The 20,894-nt window shown below is 51.8% G+C and overlaps 1 protein-coding gene across 1 annotated transcript in view; it reads right to left on the bottom strand.

The window, feature by feature from the left end:
• Nucleotides 1-1,934: 1,934 nt before the first annotated feature.
• GPR107 (G protein-coupled receptor 107) overlaps nucleotides 1,935-20,894 on the bottom strand; it is a 72,189-nt gene continuing 53,229 nt past the window's right edge. Inside the window, exons 15-18 of the mRNA XM_035015616.1 lie at nucleotides 11,707-11,756; nucleotides 10,209-10,292; nucleotides 9,300-9,418; nucleotides 1,935-2,981 (exon numbers count right to left, since the gene is read on the bottom strand). Coding sequence (XP_034871507.1) covers nucleotides 2,885-2,981; nucleotides 9,300-9,418; nucleotides 10,209-10,292; nucleotides 11,707-11,756 — 350 coding nt within the window. The 3' untranslated portion in view covers nucleotides 1,935-2,884. The remainder of the gene's footprint in view (nucleotides 2,982-9,299; nucleotides 9,419-10,208; nucleotides 10,293-11,706; nucleotides 11,757-20,894) is intronic.

The following is a 20,894-nucleotide window of genomic DNA, read 5'->3' on the forward strand; positions in this document are numbered from 1 at the left end:
CCAAAGGAAGCACGGGGGACTATGCGGGGGCAGAAACAGGGAGCAGGAACACAAAGCAAAGCTATAAATCCTGCCATCTCTCTAGGATACGCAGCCGATCCCCGAAATACTGACGGGCTCAGCAGCGGAAACACTGCCTCACGACGCCCCCACGTGGTGGTGAAGACCGGGCTGCTGGAAGGACTGGTGGGACTATCTGGCTTCGGACCCCAGTGGTCATCTTTATCGGGAGGAGAGCTGAGTGCTAGTCCCAGCTCCCAGATGATGGACAAAGGGAAGGCATTTTTACAGAACAGGATGGAGAGCTCTAACAATTTGTACAAACGTGGGAAAACCAGTTTTCCCAATCTGGGGCTGGGGTTTTGATTTTTCTTGATCACTGGGCCTCACTTCAAACCTTCTGCCACTTACAATACAGGACTTGGGCAGACGACCTGCTTGTTAGTCTTTATTCCTAAATCACGACCTTATCTGGCCTGCACCTTCCCGTTCAGAAGGGTCGGGACTGTCTCACCCACCATGTGCCTGAGTCCTGAGGCACATGTGTGGCACCGGGAGCAGAGCCCGGCGCTCTGGCTCACGGCCTCACCAGGCTGCTGAGGCTCGGGGCTCTGCCAGAGGAAGGCAGAGGCTCGGGGAGGGCAGTCAGGTTAGAGCTGCCCCCACACGTTCTCTTCCTCCCCAGCTCCTTCACTCCCTGGCTTCCGGCAAGTGAATCAAGGACACCTCCGCAGGGACCCTTTCGGGGGGGGGGGGGGGGGGGGGGGGGGGGGGGGGGCGGAGAGGTTTCATCACACCCTGGGTCTTGCCAAGAAGTCTTATGGCCTAGTCAAGAACATCTGCTCGCAGGACAAACAGCAAATGCGTCCCTCTGAGGGAAGCACCTAGGGGGGTTTGACCACAGCAAGAGACACATTTCAGAAGTACTTGGGACTGTGTTTACGCCAGGAAAACAAAAGTCTTAATATTCTCGTCCTCCCTGCAACTTCCTTCTCCTATTGTGTAGCCCCCATTTAAGAAAAAAGAAAGACAAGAGAGGAAGAATGACAGAAAAAGAAAAGGTCCCTTAAAGAAATACTCAGGGCGAATTTCCTTGCTCCTGAAAGTGGGGAGACACACGGCCTCTTCCCCCAACTCTGTGGCGAGGCGAGCAGCAGCCTCAGAAGTCAGAAGACGCCGGCTCACACCTCACGTCTAGCCAGGACCGAGCCTCTGTGCAGGAAGGGCCGCAGACAGCACCGAGGACTCAAGAAAGTGCGTGAAGAGAAGGCTTTTCCGCTCCCTTCGTCCGGGAGAGAGAACAGCACAGGAGAGGGACAACTGAGGACAGACTCTTCAGGTGCCCAAACCTGGGGTGCTGAGCACCGCCCCCGAATCCTGCAGTTCCTGAAGGACGCTTCTAAGCCGAGGGGAGTGGGGGGGGGGGGGGGGGAAAACCCCCCCCGGAGACAGCTGCCCGCCCCCCTCCCCAGACCCAGGCAGGTGTGGGCTCCCGGCACCGCCAGCAAGCGTTCCCGAAGAGGCCACAGTTCAGCCTCTGGTCTCAGGCCCGGGCTGCCATAAGCCTGGTGGGGAGATTTCTGCCCACCTCCTCGCCTGGGCCACAGTGGACCTTCTGAGCGTCCCATCATCCAAATGACTGAGCTACCAGCTGCACCACTTGAGGCGACTACCCGTGCCCATCTCCAGGCTCCGGAAGTTTGGAAGGGCCCTCTGCTGAGTCTCTGAGAAAGAGCTCGCCATCCCCAGTCCCTGAGAGTAAAGCTCTGTTCAACCACACCTGTTCTAATCTTAGCATGCATGCCCCTGGGAGACAGGGACGAGGTGTTTCATTCCTGCCAGAAAGCCTACCTGGTTTATACAAAAAACTTTCTAATGATGACAATCTGCTTGTACTTAAATATCTGCTTAAACGCTACCTTTTCTGCCCCCAGCTGCTCCTTTAAGAGACATTCCTTCCCGTTTCTCCCTGTTACTGTGATTACACAAAACAAACACAGCCACAACGAGAGAAGGAAAAGAGGTGGTCCTGCTCTGGGCAGTCAGAGGAGCCAGATGTTCAAGGAAATCCTACTGGACAACACTTTCTGAGCTTAACCATACATTTCTATCCATCCATCAGACAACACCAAATATGCTTCAATCAAGAAAAGCACTTTCCACCACGGTTCCAGAGCCGTTGACTCTGACAGGGCCATTCAGCCTCCAGATGACAGAGCCCTTTTGGGAAGAAGACGGCTGGGCCTCTAGAGCTGCTGGTTCCTGGTCACTTTCAGAATCCGGGGTCAAGGTCTGGGGCAACATTCAGGGCCAGGAACCCTGTGGCAGGCTCCATATACTAAACTGGATTTTGACACTGCTTTCTAAAATAACCTAATTTCATCCATTTTTGTCCCCCAAAGACACCACGATAAGTTTCCTTTCCTGTCTAAGTCCCTGTATCCTCCCTCAGCCCCTGCTCATTTCCTGCGGCCTCATTCCTGAGCCGTGACTGGCCCCAGCCTCGCGCCGCCGCCCTCCCTCCCTGTCCACCGACACTCCCCCCCCTGCTGCCACACACTTGGGGGCACAACTGCTTATGTCTTGAGAGTTCCCAATTAAAAAAAAGAAAGAAATATAACTTACAAACAATGTCTTCCTTTTATCCTCCTGTCTACACTCCCTCCCCACCATTCCCACCTGAAGGAGAATTCTAGCTGCCCATAACCAGCCACAGATCCAGTTTCCATAAAAGAGAGTAAAAAATTAGGTTTCCGTGGCACTTTGTTCCCAGCCGCGCGCTCTGCGGTGTCACTGTTGGGAGGCGCTAATTGCCCCTGCTCACCACTAGGACGATTAATAAGTTAGAGGTTCTCTTCGACAGTCCCAGCTCAAGGCTGCTCCATCACGCGGTGCCTTCCCAATCGCCCTGGGGCTCCACCGAGCCGTTGGTCACCTTCTTGACTTTCTTCATGTTCTCCATCACCCCTGATGTCGTCACTCTGAATGAGGGGGGAAAACAAATAAACCAGTGGGAAAATCTCAGTCTTTAAGTAAAAGGCCATCTCACCACGGGCACAGCAGAGTGGCTACGCGTGTGGGCTCTGGAATCAGACAGACCTGGGTTCCAGTCGCAAACCCGCTCCTTGCTAGCTGTGTCACCTCCGCCGAGTCACCCGACCTCCCTGTCCTAAGTGTAATAAATGGTTCCCGCTTCCCAGAACTGTCATCAGGGGAAGATGAGATTCTCCAAAGCACCTAATCAATACATACCAGCTGTTATTATTACAATCAACACTGATCTGTTCCCCTCTTTCTGTCGTGGTCTCCACAGATTCTTATGTTGCGTGTCTACGTGATTATGATTACAAGACCACCATCTGTGTCCTAACTAACCTTCTGAAAAGAAAGCTCATCAGGTGTAGTTGTTCTTCATAACCAGCCACAATGGATCATTTCTGAGTCATGGGACAGAACCACAGGTTCTGAGGAAGCTTCTGGCCCAAAGATTCCTTGACCATCAGAAACAGAGAACGGCTGCCCTTGACGAGCCCGGGGCCTGGTCTCTGCATGGCTGTCAAGGAGCCCGTGGTCCCGCCTCTGCGCTGCAGCCTGGGACAGGGGCCTTGTCCCTGTTGGTGCCCGGTCCTGAGGGGTGCCACGGAGCCCTACATTGAAAGCGTAGATCAAAAGGGAAGGACCCCGGCTTCAGAGAACGTGTGGAGCTGAGCAGAGCGGCCCTTTCCAGACAGTGAGTCACAACATCTCTCGAGAAGGTGGGGTCTATGAGAACACAACCTCTTGCCCCACTAAATGTGAGCTGGACAAGATCTACAAAGGATCCGGGTTGCTTCGCAGCGGAAGACACCAGGCAGAGAGACTGAGCTCCACCTGGCAGGCAGGGCTCAGAGGAGTCGCAGGGCAGTGAAACGACTGTGGGTGGGTCTGTACTGTAGACACATGTCATGACACATTCGTCCAAACCCACAGAATGCACACCACCAAGAGCGAACCCGGAGGTAAATTACAGACTCGGGTGATAATGACGTGTCAGTGTAGGTTGAGCGACTGTAACAAATGTACCTACCGCTCTGGAGGGGGATGCTGATAACGCAGGAGGCTACATAGGTGGGGGCAAGGGGCACATGGGAAATCTCTGTTCTTTCTGTTCAATTTGCTGTGAACCTAAAACTGTTCTAAAAAATAGAATTAAAAACAAGTAAACAAACACACCTACCAGCATCTCCCTAAGTACTCTAGAAAAAGAGGCACCTATGTGCCCCATCATGGACCTACAGGCATCTCCTGAGCAGTAAAATAAATTCAGTCAACTCCGTAGATCTCTCCGAGGACCCTCCCTATCCCCCCATCAGCTACCAAGTCCTTTCACCTACAAATGGTAATTCAGTGGCCCTATACGGGACACACCTAGAGTCTGTCCAGCTGGACCTAAAGGCAAATAAATGATTTTATGGGGTAAGGAAAGAATTTCCCCCTTTATTTCTCCTTTCATTCCTGCCACCATGTTGCTGCTGCGACCAGGCCTCAAAGCCAGCCAGTCCTCCCCAGAGTTGGGACTTTTCTCAGACAAGAGTCCTTCAGACTCTTGGGCTGGCTGTACTTCTGGCAAAGTCAGGACAAGGTGGGCTGACAAGATGTGGCTCTTAGGGGAACTGGGGGGTTCCCGCAGATGCTGTGAGTATAAACATGGTCCCTGGACAAAGGAAACCGCTTCACTTTGCCATGGGACCCAGCATCACTTCCTGTCCACTGGGGCGGCCAGGGCCTGAGCCCTCCAGGAAGGGTGCACCTCTCCCAGGCGACAGGCACGCCCACAGGTCTTGTCCTCGCGGGACTATCTCCGGACTGGGATATGCAGGTGGAGCAGCCGTAGGCCCAAGAGAACCGGAAGCCTTTCTTGCTCCAGCACAGCTTCTCCAAATGCATGAGATCAGAGAAGAAATGCACCCTCAAGTCTCACAGAGTCGCTCACAGCAACAGCAGCTGCTGTGTGGAAGCCCTTGCTAGAAAGGACAAGGGCTTCCACACAGCTGGGCTGTGAGCACAGCCGGTTCATCGGACCCGAGCGGGGCTCGGGCTGTGGCTTGGGAGACACACCTGCCGTGTGTCTCTCCCCAGCCAAACACTGCTCTCCAGCTGGCAGACCAACTGAGAAAACGAGGCTCGCTCTGTCATGCCAGCCTGGGGCTGGGACAGAGAGGGACAGGAATCAGGGCTCTTTGGACGCCCCAGCCCAGCAGAAAATGGTCTTCCAGAACAACACACGACAGACAGGAGAGCTCTGAGCAGGGGGGACCAGGGCTCGGGGTGGGGAGAAACACCTCTTCCTGGGATGGGGGGCAGCTTCGAAGCCTGTACCAAAAGAGGAGGAGCAGAGTCAAGATGGAGGGGCGGGAGGAGGGCAAGGGAGTTTCTGAACAAAAGAAATATAACGGGCAAAGGGCATGGAAGAAACAAAAGAAAGCTCCCCGCACGGTCAGAGTGAGAAGCAGCTGTTGGCTAAGGTAAGTGGCAGGAAGGTCAAGGGCGGGCAGGGCAGGCCGTGGAGGGCCTTATCTGCCTTGGCACAGCAGCTGGACTTGATTCTTACATCAGGGTTCTCAGTCCTGGCTCAAGCAGGATGCCCTGGGGAGTTAAAAAAGGACAGAGGTACCTGAGCCTCGACGTTCAGAATCAAGTGTCCAGGGGAGGGGCCAGGGACTCTCCTTGGAAAACACTCTACAAGTGATTCTGGTAGCCAGGAGAATGGACAGGGAGGGAGGAAGACCGGGGGCGAGGACATCAGCCGTAGGAAGGCAGGGCACTGGGGTAAAGGGGGAGAGGGAGAGGAGACACGCCATTAGGTTCCCAAGAAGTGGCTGCTCACTCCACGTGGGCTGAGAAGAGGGAGGTGTTTAGGACAACCACCACATGCTGCTGATGGCGAGCGGGCGGACAGCGGTGCCATCAAGGCCCGTAGGGAATGCAGGGGATGCAAGCTTGGGTACCGGTGGGCAGGTGGCTAGAGGGACCCGAAGCTCAGAAGAAGCAAGTGGCTGGAGCAGGGGGCTGGGGGGAGAGGGGGGCTGTCAATGAGGAGACGGCAGCCTGTTCAGGGCAGACGCTGTCCCACCTCCAGTGCCTGCTCAGGGGAGCACTTGAGGGCCAGCGGCCCCTGAGCAGCTCTCAGGTGATAGCAGCAGTCCCCAGCCAAGTGGCTGTGCTTCCTGGGGGCTCAGGAGAGAGTGTGCAGGACAGAGACAGAAGGAGCAGGGAAGTGTAACAGAGCTGGAGGGAGCAGATGGACCCAGCGCTGCCTCCCACTTCCCTTCTCCATCTAAAAGGTGACCCCTCCTTTCCTTGCAGAACCCCGACGAGCTGTGCTTGCAACCAAACGGGCCTACTGAACACAGGCACGATAAGAAGGGGAGCTTCGGGCACCCACCGCTCTTCCTGCTGCACCACGCTGTGATCTTGGGCCTAAGCGGCCCCTGGACACCTCTGTTTCTGTAACCAAACCAAACCGTAAAGTACAATCCAATTGTAAAGTGTTTTCTGGACTTGAGATCTGGAGAGGCCTGGCTGAGAAATAATTCTATTAGTCTCTAATCCCCGTCTCCACTTCTGTTGCCCATCCACTTGAGTGAAGGCAGTTTAGTAGAAAAAGGTTCCCGGCATCCCTGAGGCCAGCATTCTGGATTGGGAACCCCCAGAGAGGCAACTTCCCGGCCCTGGAACCCACACCAAATATTTCTTCCCTTTCTGACATCTCAAAACAACAGAAAAGAATTCAGGTCGTCAAGGATATGCATGGCACAGGAGGCGGCCACCAAGTCTGACCACTGACACTGCATCCAATACTTTTTAACTTGCTGAATTTTTTGATAAATTCTCTTAACCAAATTGGTAAGCCTTTGCAAGCTTTAGCCCAAAGAGAGTTGTGTACAGAAATAAAAGAAAAAAAAGACAGTCAGGTACTTCTGACTGCACCCTCACTCTGTAGACTCCGCGGGAGAACCCAGGTGGGGCCTGCAGGGGGTGGTGGCCGGCGTGCAGGCCTGGGCCGGAGGAAGAGTGGGAGCACTCTACCCCCAGGAGGAGCCCGGCCTGTCCTGGGCTCAACTGGCAAGACTCGCCTCCCAAATGCACTGCACTTCAGAGAAAGGAAGTGAAAATAGGTAGAATCTCAGAATCTCTACCCAGAATCTCAGTCAATAAGGTGAATGGCCCAGTTCAGTGTTCGTGGGCCACTGATGGGTAAGACTCATTAGGAAGAGGATTTGTTTTGGGGTGTGTGAAGCCTAAGGAATATTCCTTCCCACAAAGAGGAAGTAATATTTGTTCTGTGGTGAGGATCAGATCAAGCTCCTTTCTACAGGAAACACCCTTCAATGTGGATGTCAGAGAGCTCATGACCTTCTAGAAAACACAAACAATGGCTCTGCTTGCGTCGGGCTTGAGTTATTTCTAGAAGATTTAAGAGGTGCCATCCAGGAACAACACCTCCATGCAGAGAAGGAGGGGCCAGCCTTGGGCGCAGTGGCATCCCCGAGAAGCTGCCATCAGCCCTCACGCTCACCTGCAGGTGAACACGGATGGCAGGCTGAGGGCTGGAGCTTCCACCTTGGCCTGTTCTGCTCGGACACATCTTATTAATCCATAGGACTTCCTCAACAGCAGAACTTTCTCTCAGCCAGAGAGAAGCCCCAAACAATTTCCCTGCTGACTTAAAGGCACTTGGCCTCAGTCGGCAACCCAACTTCCTTTTCACAGGCTAAGCGGGACCAGCGCTCCTTGGAAACAGCACCACCCTAAACAAAGCCTTCACCTGCGATTCGACTCTCTCGCTGGGACATACTCCGCTTTTCTGCCACTGAGGAGCAGCTCCCTCACTATCACAGGATGGCGCACACTGGGTCACAGAAAACACGGTGTCATCACAGCTCCTCCCTTATAACAGGAGCGTAAGCGGAGACAACCAATGGCTAACCCTCACCCCTCCGATCTCTCCCCCAGGCTGCCAGAATGAAGGACACACTCCCTCCAGTCTCCACGTGACTTGTGGTCTGTCCGTCCACTTCCCCCACTTCCCTGCCCTGAGCTGAGCACACGCAGACCCTCCTGCTAAAATACTTACCACATATTACCAGCGAGAAACGAAAAACCAAAGCAAAAATTTTTTAAAATTTTGCCATGAGACAAAAATACCTTCACAGCGCCTCCGTGCTTCTGATAAACGGCTGATGGAAAGGATGTGGGGACTCCTATATTGCTGGTGAGAACTTCGAATGACCCAGGCAGCCAGCTTCCAGCTGCGCACCCCAGAGAAGCCCTGCTGTGGGGGATGGGTAAGCACACCTCTCCCCAATGACTCTCATTTCAGACCCTTCAACCAAGTTACTGGCTCAGATTCTGCTCCTTCTAGAAAAGGCACACCTGACGGCCCTACTCCTTCCCCTCTGCTATCTGTAAAAAGGTATTTCTTTTGCACAGAGAGCTGTTGTTTGGGGGCCGTCGGTGGGAGCTGCCTTCCATTTATTGTTCCAAAGAGCTGTCCTCTGCTGTCCAACAGCCCAGCAGGGCCCAGCAGGGCCCAGGAGGCTCAGCCTTTGAATCAGGACAAGTCAAAAAGCCACCGGCCTCGCTGGAGGCGGCACACCTCAAACTGAGCCCTGGGCTAATCATCAAACACAACCATCGACCTGGCCCATCACAGTTCATCAGTAAACAAGCCAATACTCTCAGTCACTATCCCTTTTCTAGATAACGAGTGCCCTTTCCCAGAAAACAGGACCCGAAAGTCACCTGCCCTGTGACTCAGAAAAGCCCGCTTGAATGCTCGCATAGAGGTCAAGTCACTGCGCTAGCCGTGAAAAGCCATTTCGTTATCTGGTGACAGAGGAGTCTGCGGACAATTAGCAGACCCACAGACGACTCAGACGATCACATTTTCAGACACCAGCTCCTGGTGGCAGGGGCCGAACAGGAAGTGGGGCTGCCCATCCCTAGTAGTGCTGAACGGGCCAAGCCAATGCCCAAGTTCCCACCACTGGCTTATTGGAAGCAGGCTCCAACGATGCTCAGTGATGCTTAATCGGATGGCCAGTTCCATTCCCCTGCAAAGACTGAGCGGTGCCTGGCAGACACTGTCGTTCAAACTGAGTAAGACAGCCTGAAGCTTCAGTGTCCATTTCCTTCTACTAAATAGATGTACTACCTCTGGAACAACAAAATGCAGAGAGAAGCTGCTCCGATTCACACCGTGCTGCTCAGTTGGGGCCAGGGGCAAAGGAAGAGGGGCAAGAAAGGAGATTTCTTACACTGATTCCATTTCCAGGTCATCCTCCTGAGAAAGTTGTAGGTAGGGGTTATCTGAAGCCGGACGGAATTTACAGCCCGTTAGAACAAAGAATACCAGCGTGGCCATTTCATCCAGGAGCTGCAAATTAAAACCCACCCCAAATAAAGGGATTAGCAATGCTGTTCTTCAGAAAGCAGTGAACTAAACAAACTGGCACAGCTCCCCCCATCACTGACCACTCTCTCAGGCCAGGGCGGTGCTAGGGCAGGGTCTCCTCACGAGGTGTGCCAGAGCCTCAGCCAGGAGCATTCTGCCCGCAGATGACAGCTAAGACCCCGTGCTTTAACCAGTCTTCACTGGAATCTTTTAAGAGCTCCTTTTACCCCCAAGTTTCCCACAGTGCCCTTAGCACCAAGCAGGTGCCTCAAGGAAGCCTCCTCTCGCCGTCCCCTACACGCAGAACTGATACAAGCGCTGGGTGCCAACTACACATTCGGGTGAGAACGAGAAAGAGAAAAGGCTCTAAATCATCTGGTGGCTTCCCCGAGGAGTTAACTAGCCCTAGTATATGGCACAGACACCATACTGTTGAAATACTCATGTGCTCTGGATTCTGAGCTTTTCTAAGCCCTGTAACTGAAGGAGAGACCACGTCTCATTGCATTTTAATTATCCAGGGCGAAGCTCACACTCCATGCCTGAGGCTTTTCTCTTCAAAGTCTTGTAAAATTGAAAACTAAAATCAATAATGCAATTACTTCCAGATTTTTCATGTAATCCAGCAGCTTTCCTGGACAAACAGATCATCTTAACTGTGGACCAGAAGCGACAGAAGTGGCCGCTTGCCTGACCCCTCTGGAGCAACCTTACGTTATAGCCCGAGACTTGTCCTCAGCCAGAGACTCCCCCCACCCCCCCAGCAGCGCACCTGGTAGAGCCACTTCCACTGGAACGGAACGGCGAGTTTGAGGAGAAACGCAATGATCCTGGTGAAGTATATGTAACACACGATCTACCGGGGTGCGGGGGAGAAAGAAGAAATAAAATCAACATGGAAACGACAGCACCGTTTTCTTCCAACATCTTGCCGTCACAAAAGAACAACAAATCAGAAGACAGCATTACCCGAAGAAAATCATTTGACACTCAGGGTGTTAATTAATAAACATGGCAGAGATGGCTTCTCTGCCAGTCCCACTTAAAAGGACTCGTTCCTTGGGCGCCTGGGTGGCTCAGTTGGTTGAGCGACTGCCTTCAGCTCGGGTCATGATCCTGGAGTCCCGGGATCGAGTCCCGCATCGGGCTCCCTGCTCGGCGGGGAGTCTGCTTCTCCCTCTGACCCTCCTCCCTCTCATGCTCTCTGTCTCTCATTCTCTCTCTCGCAAATAAATAAAATCTTAAAAAAAAAAAAAAAAAGGACTCGTTCCTCATCTCTAGGTGACCACCCAACGTGGGGAGGACAAAACATTGGGCGTGGCTGCTCTGAACTCCCGAGTCACCCCTTCCTCACCTTTTCCACATACATAACCCCACTGGCTTCAATCCCCAAAGGACGGTGTATTTTATTCCCAGGTTTTGAGGAATGTTTTCGAGTAGTAATAGCAAAACGAAGCCCACAGGGTCCACACTGCTTTAGCCTCTTCGACAGAGGCACTGAGCCTCTGAGGCCCACACCCAGAGGACGTACCAGTAACACTGAGTACTCTAGCGAGGGAGGATGTGGCAAGGATTCCCAGTGCCAGCCACTGGAGCATGGACTGCTCACTGGGACCACGCCCAGGGTGGCTGGGCTTGCAGGGAAGGAATTGTCCAGCCCACAGATAGAAGACTCAGAAACTTTCTTTTAGGAACCAGGAGGCAAACTCTTGAAGAGCTTACACCTTATATATTCCAAGAAATCATTACCCTAATAATTCAGAGCAGGTCCTGCCTTTGGTGTATGCTCAAAAGGACTTTTCACGGCCAGCAGTCCTGATTTTAGGTGTGATCCCGTTTTTGCAAATGAATAAAACAAGAAAGCCAAGGGGCGGCTCCATCTGGCATATGCCTGGAAGAGCACCCAGAGAAATAACCACCAAACTGTTAACAGGAATTACCTGGGGGAGGGGGAGGAAGGAAGGGGGAGAACATGAGGGTCATAAAGGGCTTTTGCTTTGTCTCTATAATCCTTGCATTATAAGAAAACATCAAGCATGTATTACTTTTCCAAGTATTTAAAGCCACATTTAAAACTAACATTTAAGGTGTGACTCAGCTGTTTAATTCCCCCTATCAAAAGACATAATTTGGTTTGATAAAATGAAATCTGCACAGCTCCAGATACCACATCTTGTACTTTCACCAATTCTTCGGAAGTTTATTTGCTCTACTCCTTGAACTGATCTTATTTACAGATTTAGGGTTTTTGGGTTTTTTTTTTAACTCACCAAGACGTAATAGTGTCTGAAAAGTTTCAGCTTTGCTAAGTTAATAGCAGCTAGGGAGAAGAAAGAACAAAATGAGAGGCACATTAACTTCTTTTCTCATTTTTAAAAGCAAGTGACATTCAAGCGCCCTCTGTCTAGAGGCCAAGTCTAATGCAGATGAGTACTGCCCAGGGGCACATCTATATTTCTGGAACCGCATCAGCTTGGCAGGATTTCCCCCAGTCATCAGGAAGAATCAGGAAGTTATGGGAGCTGGGGTTCCCAGCTCCAGTGGTATGCTTGTGTGCATCTCCCCATTCTGCGCTCAGGAGCTTTAAACTTGCCATACCGACACCACAGAAATCCGCAGGCACTACAGATCAAGATGCCCCAGCCCCCCAAAGCCACTGGTAAACATTCCAGCTCTGCCACTGTGGCTGACAGAGGCTGCACTCCCCACTAGGACCAGTCTCAGGTGGGGCCCTGAGCCTCCCACTAGCTGAGGGTCTAAGTTCAATTAACCCGCGAGTGCATCTTGCCCGTTTCACTTATAACAAGCCCTCTGAATACAACGCTGCTGGCTGTGTCCTACCTTTGGATCGCTCAAGGTCAGGGAGCCAGGACAGCTAACTTCCTGCCACCGCCTATGGCCATGAAATATTGATGACCACAGAGGGTAGCCTGGCTCCCTCCCCGATTAGCAAGCCTTTCATTCATCATAAACCTTCCTGCAGGAGGCAAATTAATTTGGCTTAATAGCATTCAATTACTGGTTCCATTTAAGAATGGCGCCGTGGGTGGAGAAGATTTCTCTTCCTCTCCCCTCTCCTCTGGCTCATGATTAGCGGGGGGCAGTGAGGCTTAGGGTTCCAAAAGAAATCCCTGGAATCCTAAATTAATCTTCAGCGTGATGATCAACTAACAGTATCTGCAAGAACCTCCTCGGAGAAACCGAACGCCTGCCTCCATGAGGAGAGGAGCAGAAAATCTTTACAGCAAATCTAACCCTCAAAATTGAGAGGCTATAACACCCAGGTGTCGAGCTGGAATGGACTCACACATGCAATGTTCAAAGAAGCTAAATGAAAGCAGGCAGATCAGCAAAAGCTTTCTTATCTGGCAACCTCTCTGGTAGTCTTGTTATTTTTCAAATTAAATCTCTCTGTTCTCTTCCAGCTTGCCATTCACTCTGTCTCTGGGCCCGGCTCCAGGATGCAGGCGAGCCGAGATGGGGCAGCTGTGGCCTTTGCTCCAGGCGCTGCTGTCCCTCAGGGGCAGAGAAGCGCTACACGCCCAGTAAGGGGGGCACAGAGTACCCAGGGAGCAATGCGAGCAGATGCTCCTGCCCGTCTGGGGGACTGAAGCAGCTCCACTGAGGACCAAGCGTTACACCTGAGAATTCTGTGTCGAACAGCTAAGCCACCACGGGTTTAAGGCTTCACACATCTGTATGAACCAGGGTTCCTTTCGTGTGTCTTTCTGCATGGGCATTTGCTGCTCACGTGGTCAAGGAAATGCACACCCCGCCCCCAACAAGCAAAAGAGTTCTTGCACACACTCAGTTCTCTTCTTTGTGAACAACCAAGGGAGAACATTAACACTCAGACCCTTTAGATAATAAAAATGCTTGAAAAGTCTCTTCTGAATCTCGTTTGCTGAAATAAATCCTACACATGCAACTCCTGCCCTTGCTTCACCAAGCACCATCGGCCGGCCAGAGAGAAGTATGACAGGTTTAATCCTGGAGGTCAAGGCGCCAGACGGGTTATAGTTGCTGTGGCCCTGTCCAGAGAAGGGCTCCCAACTTAGAGTGGGGGCACAGGGGTGAGAGGGAGGGTTCCCGAAGGAGCTGGTGTCTCAGCAGAGGCCTGACCAGGGCTCGGGAAGGAGCAAGAGCGGAGAGGCCAGGGGATGGTGCTCGGGAAGAACAGATGCGAGGGCTCGGGGGTGAGAGGCCCCTGCGTGGGGAAGAGGAAGCTGGCTGCTGGACTGGCCTGGCCAGGGAACCGGCTGGGCCGCGGGGGAAGCCGAAAACAGAGCTGATGCAGAAGACCACCAACTGTCCTCCTTGTTGGTGCTGAGGGCGCCAGGGAGCCTCTGCAGGGTCTGAAGCAGGGAGTGCCTTGATCACATCTACATTTGAGAACAATCTCTCTGGAGAAAGGATGGAAAGAACCAAGAATAAGAGCCCAACTGAAGTCAAAAGGCTCAAGTTTGCAGAGGTCCCTCGGAAAGGTGAGGCACGTCTTTTTTTTTTTTTTTTTTAAGATTTTATTTATTTATTTGACAGAGAGAGACACAGCGAGAGAGGGAACACAAGCGGGGGAGTGTGAGAGGGAGAAGCAGGCTTCCCGCTGAGCCAGGAGCCCGATGTGGGGCTCGATCCCAGGACCCTGGAATCATGACCCGAGCCGAAGGCAGACGCTTAACGACTGAGCCACCCAGGTGCCCCGAGGCACATTTTGCTCAGTGCAGATCCCGCCTCAGAGGCTGGCTGAGGGAGATGGACAGACAAGGTAAGTCTGATGGCCCCCTCCCTCCCCGCCAGAGCAAAGAATTTGGGGCTGATGGGGAGGGAAGCACAGGGGTGAAGGCGTTGCAGGGCAAAGACCGAGTGTGAGGGGAAGAGTGGGGAAGGCGCCACATCTAACGTCTCCCAGGAGTCAGGTGCCACCCCATGACACCCTCCAGGCCGCTGTAAGACACCCTGAGCTGAGGCAGGCCACGGAGTGCCTCAAAGGCGAGCCCGTGCGCCCAGGCCCCGGCACTGAGGCCGCGCCATCTCAGGACGCGGGCCAGGCCGGACAAACAGACCTGGGGACAGGCAGCGTGGCCTCTAAGAGATGCAGTCACAGTATGTGAAGCTCAGGGTTGTTGGCAAAACCCACCAGTCATGACAGATGTCACTTCTAGTCACACTCGAGACATTTGCTTACGAGAGCGCTGCTCCCGGGGCCAGCCCCACCCCTGGGCGCTCCAGTCACAGCCGAGGCAGCGAAGGCAGGGAGGAAGCTGACTTACTGAACTGAGAAACACAAGTAGGTAGCAGTGCAGGCCCTGCACATTTGAGCATCTTGGGTTCAAATTCCAACTCTGCTGCTTCCTGGCTGTGTGAGCTCAGATAAGCTGCCTAACCTCTCTGAGCCTCAGTTTCTTCATCTGTGAAACAAGGGTTGTTGGCAGAGGTAATGAGACAGTACGTGGAAAGCAAGCAGCACCCAGTAAGCACTGGACGAGTGTCTCCTGTTACAGTATTAGGATTATATGGTATCGACCAAACACCAACTGGGCCATAGACTGTTGCAGCAGCTGCCACATGTGGCCGGAATCCAGGCTCCAGTGAGTTCGACTGGCCCAAGTGGGTCCGTGGGGGCTGCCAGCACGCCCCGGGCTGCCATCTGCACACGATGCGTCAGCCTGCTGAGCAGGCAGGACCCAGCCCCAGAGGGGGAACCTCACCAGCATTATGCAAGGAGCAGAGAGCAAGGCAGCAAGTCGCAGCCTGGAATCCCAAGCCTCCTTCTGCTTTTTTCCAAAAAAGCTGTCCCTGGAGTTGAGAATGCGGCTGAGCTTGCTGCTCACTGGCTCACGGCAGGCCGGGCTCCCACGGGAGCAGAGGCTCCTCGAGTCTGGGCTGGCTATTTCTGACCCCACCACCACAAACAGCAAATATGGTAAAAGAGTGAGTCTGGTGGGAGGAAAATGCCTCGGACAGGAGCCCAGAGCCCCACGTTCCAGTCCCTGCACTGTCATGGCTCCATGTACCTGGGCCTGGGCTGTACCTCCCTTCTCAGGCATGGGTCTGCCTGTGGTCAGGATGTTTTTATGGCAATGGTTCTCCCCGGGGCAAGCACCAGAATCACCCCGAGAGCTTCTCCTAGTACACATGCCCAGAAGCCCCTATTATAGAATTGGACTTGGCCAGAAGGACTTTGAAGAACCTCCCAGGGAACGAGGAAGGAGAGAAGCAGGGGACAGGGAGGTTGTGCACCTGCTCTAGGAGCTCCTGCAAGGCCCGCCTCCTGCTATGGGCTCCCCCACCCCCAGATATGGCCAGGACTCTGGATTTTGGCAACTACTTTTTACTGATGAGAACAGAACGAGTGCCCACAGAGGCAGGAAGTGCCCAGCTGTTTCAAATAATTACCAAGGCAGGGACGCCTGGGTGGCTCCGTCGGTTAAATGTCTGCCTTCGGCTCAGGTCATGATCCTAGGGTGGGTCCTGGGATCAAGACCCACATCGGGGCTCCCTGCTTGGCTGGGAGCCTGCTTTCCCCTCTGCCTGCTCTGTCTGCCACTCCCCCTACTGTGCTCTCTCTAACAAATAAATAAAACCTTTAAAACAAATAAACAATTACCAAGGCAGCAATCTCGGTGGCCAGTAGCAAGAGCAAAGGTGCCCCACCTAGGGGAGGTGCTGCCCCTTCCCTAGACTTTCACCTTTCCTCCGTACCCCCAAGAGGAACGAAGAGGCTGGAAAGAAGACAGATGGTCCCCTTCCTCCCCAGCGGACTTGCCTAGATGGGCTTGAACCACGACATTGGTCGTCAGCCGAGTGAGGAACCATGTGCCAGGCACCTTCTCATGCTTCATCTGGGGTAAAACCTCACAACAGCCTCCGTGAAGGAACAACCACTGTGACCACTGCCTCACAGAGGAAGGACTCAGGCCTGGAGAAGTTTTAGCAAATTACCAACGTCACACAGCTTGTAAGTAGAGAAAGCAGTACTTAACACCCAAGTCCACCTCTCTCTAAAGACCACGCTCTCAATGCCCACACTTTGCACTCAGAGAAAGGCAATTCATAGCTTTGTAATCCCCTGGCAGCCCAGGGCTCAAAATGCCGGGCAGTGCCCAGGAGCTGCCAGCAATCCATCTTGAAGAGTTAATACTGGGTGATTTATGACACACACAGAAGCAAAGGCCCATGACAGTCTCTTAAAGGGTGAAAAATTTCCAAAACAATCCTTCTCTGGGTATAAAGAAAGCCTTGAGGCTTAAAACCGTCCCCATCTACCCCAAATCCTTTTCTCCTGCTTCTTCCCTGCCATGCTTCAAAGGGAATTTTGAGTCGAACACCACAATTACAGAAATAAGGATGCTAACAAGGCCTGGCTGGCGTCAGTGTTGCTTGGACTCACTCTGAAGCTCAGCGGTTCCACAGTCTGCTTAAGCTCTGAGTTCAGTCTCCCTCTGCTGAGGCGGGGGTGGGGGGGGTGCACAGCAGCTGCCCCCACTTTCGTGGTCGAGCACAGGCCTGAAAGCCAGGCCACACGTTGACCTGGGACCACACTGGCCTGGAAGTGTCCGTTTTGGGGAGAGACCAGCTCACCAGGTGGCCTCTGGCCTCCACTAAGAGGAGATGTCACTAACCCATCTCACGAGGACAGTATCAGGAGCAAGTATGGGAACGGCTGTGATAAGACAAGAACTCTGTACAGAAGGAAACTCGGATTTTCAAACTGTCGAAGGTCATGTGAAAAGTGGTTCAAAATACATTTCCAGGGGCACCTGGGTGGCTCAGTCAGTTAAGTATCTGCCTTCGGCTCAGATCACGATCCCAGGGTCCTGGGATGGAGCCCCGCATCGGGCTCCCTGCTCAATGCGGAGTTTGTCTCTCTGCCCCTTCCCCTGGTCGTGAACTTGCGTTCTCTCAAATAAATAAATAAAATCTTAGAAAAAAATACATTTCCAATACACATTTAGAACAATGATCCAGGAGTGGTCAAAATTCACCAAACTGAACAGGTAAGGGCTAATGCATCTCATTGCAAGCAAATGTGACTGTAAAGGAACAATAAAAAGAAAGAAGCACAAATGGTCCAAGAGACTGGCCGATGACCAGAGCACACACTAGGGAAACTAACTGTAAGATTTCTGCTGTCACATCTGCTGAGTTTCTGTTCTTGCCTCCCTTCTGCTCTAGAAACACCAAAGGCCCTTTGGGGGTGGGAGGTAGGGTCCTAAGGACCCACGCTGATCTGAGTCTGCTCCTGTGTCCGCCAGCCTGCAGCATGCACGACGCTGGGAGCCCCACTAGTCTGACATCATGGCTGAGGTTGGGCTGAGCCAAGGAGCACGCTGCTCCCCGGCTGTCCGTGGCACAACTCGCAGTTGGCAATGAGCTGGGTGAGGAAGAAGGTCAGATGTCCCATTGCTTGATGACACAGCCTGGTCAACAGCAGACAACACCTTCTCCATAAGAGAACCGGATCTCCCTAAATACTGTGGTAATCAACTGAGAAGAGTTGGTTTCAACTGTGACTCAGGACTCGTAGAAACCAAACGCAAGCCAAGGCCACTAGGCAGAAGAACCCTGTCCAGGACCAGGAAGGGCATACCAACTCAGATCGCAAACCAGGCCTGCTGGGTGGCCAAGGGCCCCCCAAGACAGCAACGTGCCCAATGTTTCTTAGGCCCAATAAAAAAAATGGCAATGTGTCCATGATGTGGCTGCTTCTCAGGCTGGGGATATGCAGAGGCCTCTTTGCTTTTGGTTATAGATTATATTAATTCAGGATGGTAACAGTGGTTGATTATTTTGAAATGCTGAGCAGAAGCTATGGTTATGTTAACGACATTAAAAGAAGTTTGGGTGATCTGCTGGGGAAAGTAATGAAAACAGGGTTTGGTGATTAAAAGAAATGAAAGGTCATTGTATTAAGCCAGTCTAATCAAATACTCTTTCTCATTACTTCTTCAAAATAGTCTATTTAGCTGTGGTTTTACCCTTTCTAGGGTCCTGGACTCCTCTGAGATTTGCTGAAAGCCACAAACCCTCTGCCCAGGTAAATGCACGCGTGCACAAAACCTCACCCAGTTTCTGGCGCCTACACAGCCCCCTCCCATAACGCACTCACAGATGCCACGTGGAAAACATGGGAACTAGAGAGCTGGCCTCACTCTGACACGAGGTGGCCCTGAGTACAGGACAGATTGCCACACCGCCCCCGCCCCCATGGCAGAGGAGCCTTCTAAGCCCCTGCATCACACTGGCCGGAGGGAAAGCGTTCCTGGTGTGCCAGCACGCCACCTGTCTGGCGCAGAGGCTGTTTATGGCGCTCTCGTGGCACAGCTTTAGACTTCAGGGTCAGGAGAGGATCATAGGCATATGCTCTAACTACATACCCGGTGCTAAGAAGAAGGATGAAAATTTTCTGAGTGACCAGATAAAGGGCATCTCATTTTTTCTGCCTCTTCTCTCCTGTTACCTTGAAACAGTGCTCTAGAGGGGGTAATCCGAATGCTATCTCCAAGGGCAGGGCAGAAAACAGCAAAGAACAATTCCAGAGGAATTCTTTCCTACCCAGGTGGCACCCGGTCCTAGAGTCCTCCCCACGTGATGGGGAAGGGAAATCACAGCCAAATGTGTGGTTGGGAGGCTCCCCCTTCTCCTGACCTCCTTCTTCACCTTAGGGTTTTTGACTTAGGGCCTCCAGGTCTAACCTAATCATAATAATCCTCACTGCCTACAGCATCAGTGGGCACGGGGCACTTGGTTTCTACTTGGAAAATGTAAATAAAGATTGGACAAACCTGAAATTATAACCAAAAACTGAGTCAAAGGAGTCAGGGAAGACAGTGCTTATAAACATCAGCCCAGGTGGAAATGTATAACCCAAAGCTCTGCTGGTAAACTGAGGGCAATTCATGTTAAAAGTCATCTTGTTAGTGAAAGAAAAGCACAGATACCCATTAGAATAATAAGTCAGGTAAAATACCAGAGCAAATAATGATGCAAAAGCTATTGCCCCAATCAAATGACAACACAGTCCTGGACACAAAGATGAAGTTCAACAAATGGTTAAAAGCAGTAATTTCTTAAATCTATGTAAGCTTTATAGTTTTCAAAGCACTCAGTAAAGGGTGAAAAGTCAGTGGTCAACATCACTGTTACAGATATGATTTTTAAAATGGTATCTCTTTAATGTCTACAACAGCCAGGAGTTGGCAAACTTTTTCTGTAGAGGGTTGGAGAGCACCCTTGTGGGCCCGATGATCTCTGCGAAGGACTCAACTTGGCCGCTGAAGCACAAAATCACCCACAGACAATGCATACACAAATGGGCATGGTGCACTCCAGTAAAACTTTATTTACAGGGGCGCCTGGGTGGCTCAGTCGGCTGAGCGTCTGCCTTCAGGGGTCCTGGGATCAAGCCCCATTTCGGGTTCGCTGCTCAGCCGGGAGTCTGCTTCTCCCTCTCCCTCTGCTGCCTGCCCCCCTCTCCCGCTCATGAACGCTCTAATAAATAAATAAAATCTTAAAAAAAAATGATTTACAGAAACAGGCAGGAGTAATTTTCTTCCTTTCTCATCAATGGGTTTTTCATTAGGTCTGTTTACATGAACACACCCAAATTAAACATTTTTTTGGCATGAGATGCCCAGAACTAATGGACTCTAAATAGTCACAAGAATCTGGCCAAGTAAGTCTGAAATAAACTCTCCAGGCACAGGAAAAAAGAACTGGGCAGGCTTTTTGGTCATGGCTGTCATGACCACAAGAGATTTAAGAAGCCTCATCTCTATCACATGGTTCTCAAACTTTTGGTCTCAGGATTCCTTCATACTTTTAAAAATTATTGGGGACCTTGGGGAGCCTGGGTGGCTCAGTCATTAAGCATCTGCCTTCGGCTCAGGTCATAATCCCAGGGTCCTGCTCCGCGGGAAGCCTGCTTCTCCCTCTCCTGCTTCCCCTGCTTGTATTCCCTCCCTCGCTGTGTCTCTCTGTGTCAAATAAATAAACAAAATCTTAAAAAAAAAATTATTGAGGACCTCAAAGAACTTCTGTTTATGTGGGTAAAATCTACCAATATTTACCATATTAGAAAATTAAATTTCAAAAGTATTTAATAATCAAATTAAAAAGGACAAAATAAATCCATTATGTTAGTGTAAATATTTTTTTAATAAAAAAATTACTCATTCGGGCGCCTGGGTGGCTCAGTTGGTTAAGCGACTGCCTTCGGCTCAGGTCATGATCCCAGGGTCCTGGGATCGAGTCCCACATCGGGCTCCCGGCTCAGTGGGGAGCCTGCTTCTCCCTCTGACCCTTTCCTCTCTCATGCTGTTTCTCTCTCGCTCGCTCTCTAATAAATAAATAAATAAAATCTAAAAAACAAACAAACAAAAAAATTACTCATTCAAAAAAATTTGAGAAGAGTAGAATTGTTTTCTGTTTTTGTAAATCTCTTTAATGTCTGGCTTAA

Source organism: Mirounga leonina, unplaced genomic scaffold (genome assembly GCF_011800145.1).
Source record: "Mirounga leonina isolate KUSES-001 unplaced genomic scaffold, KU_Mleo_1.0 Mir_170, whole genome shotgun sequence".
Classification (NCBI taxonomy): Eukaryota; Metazoa; Chordata; class Mammalia; order Carnivora; family Phocidae; genus Mirounga; species Mirounga leonina.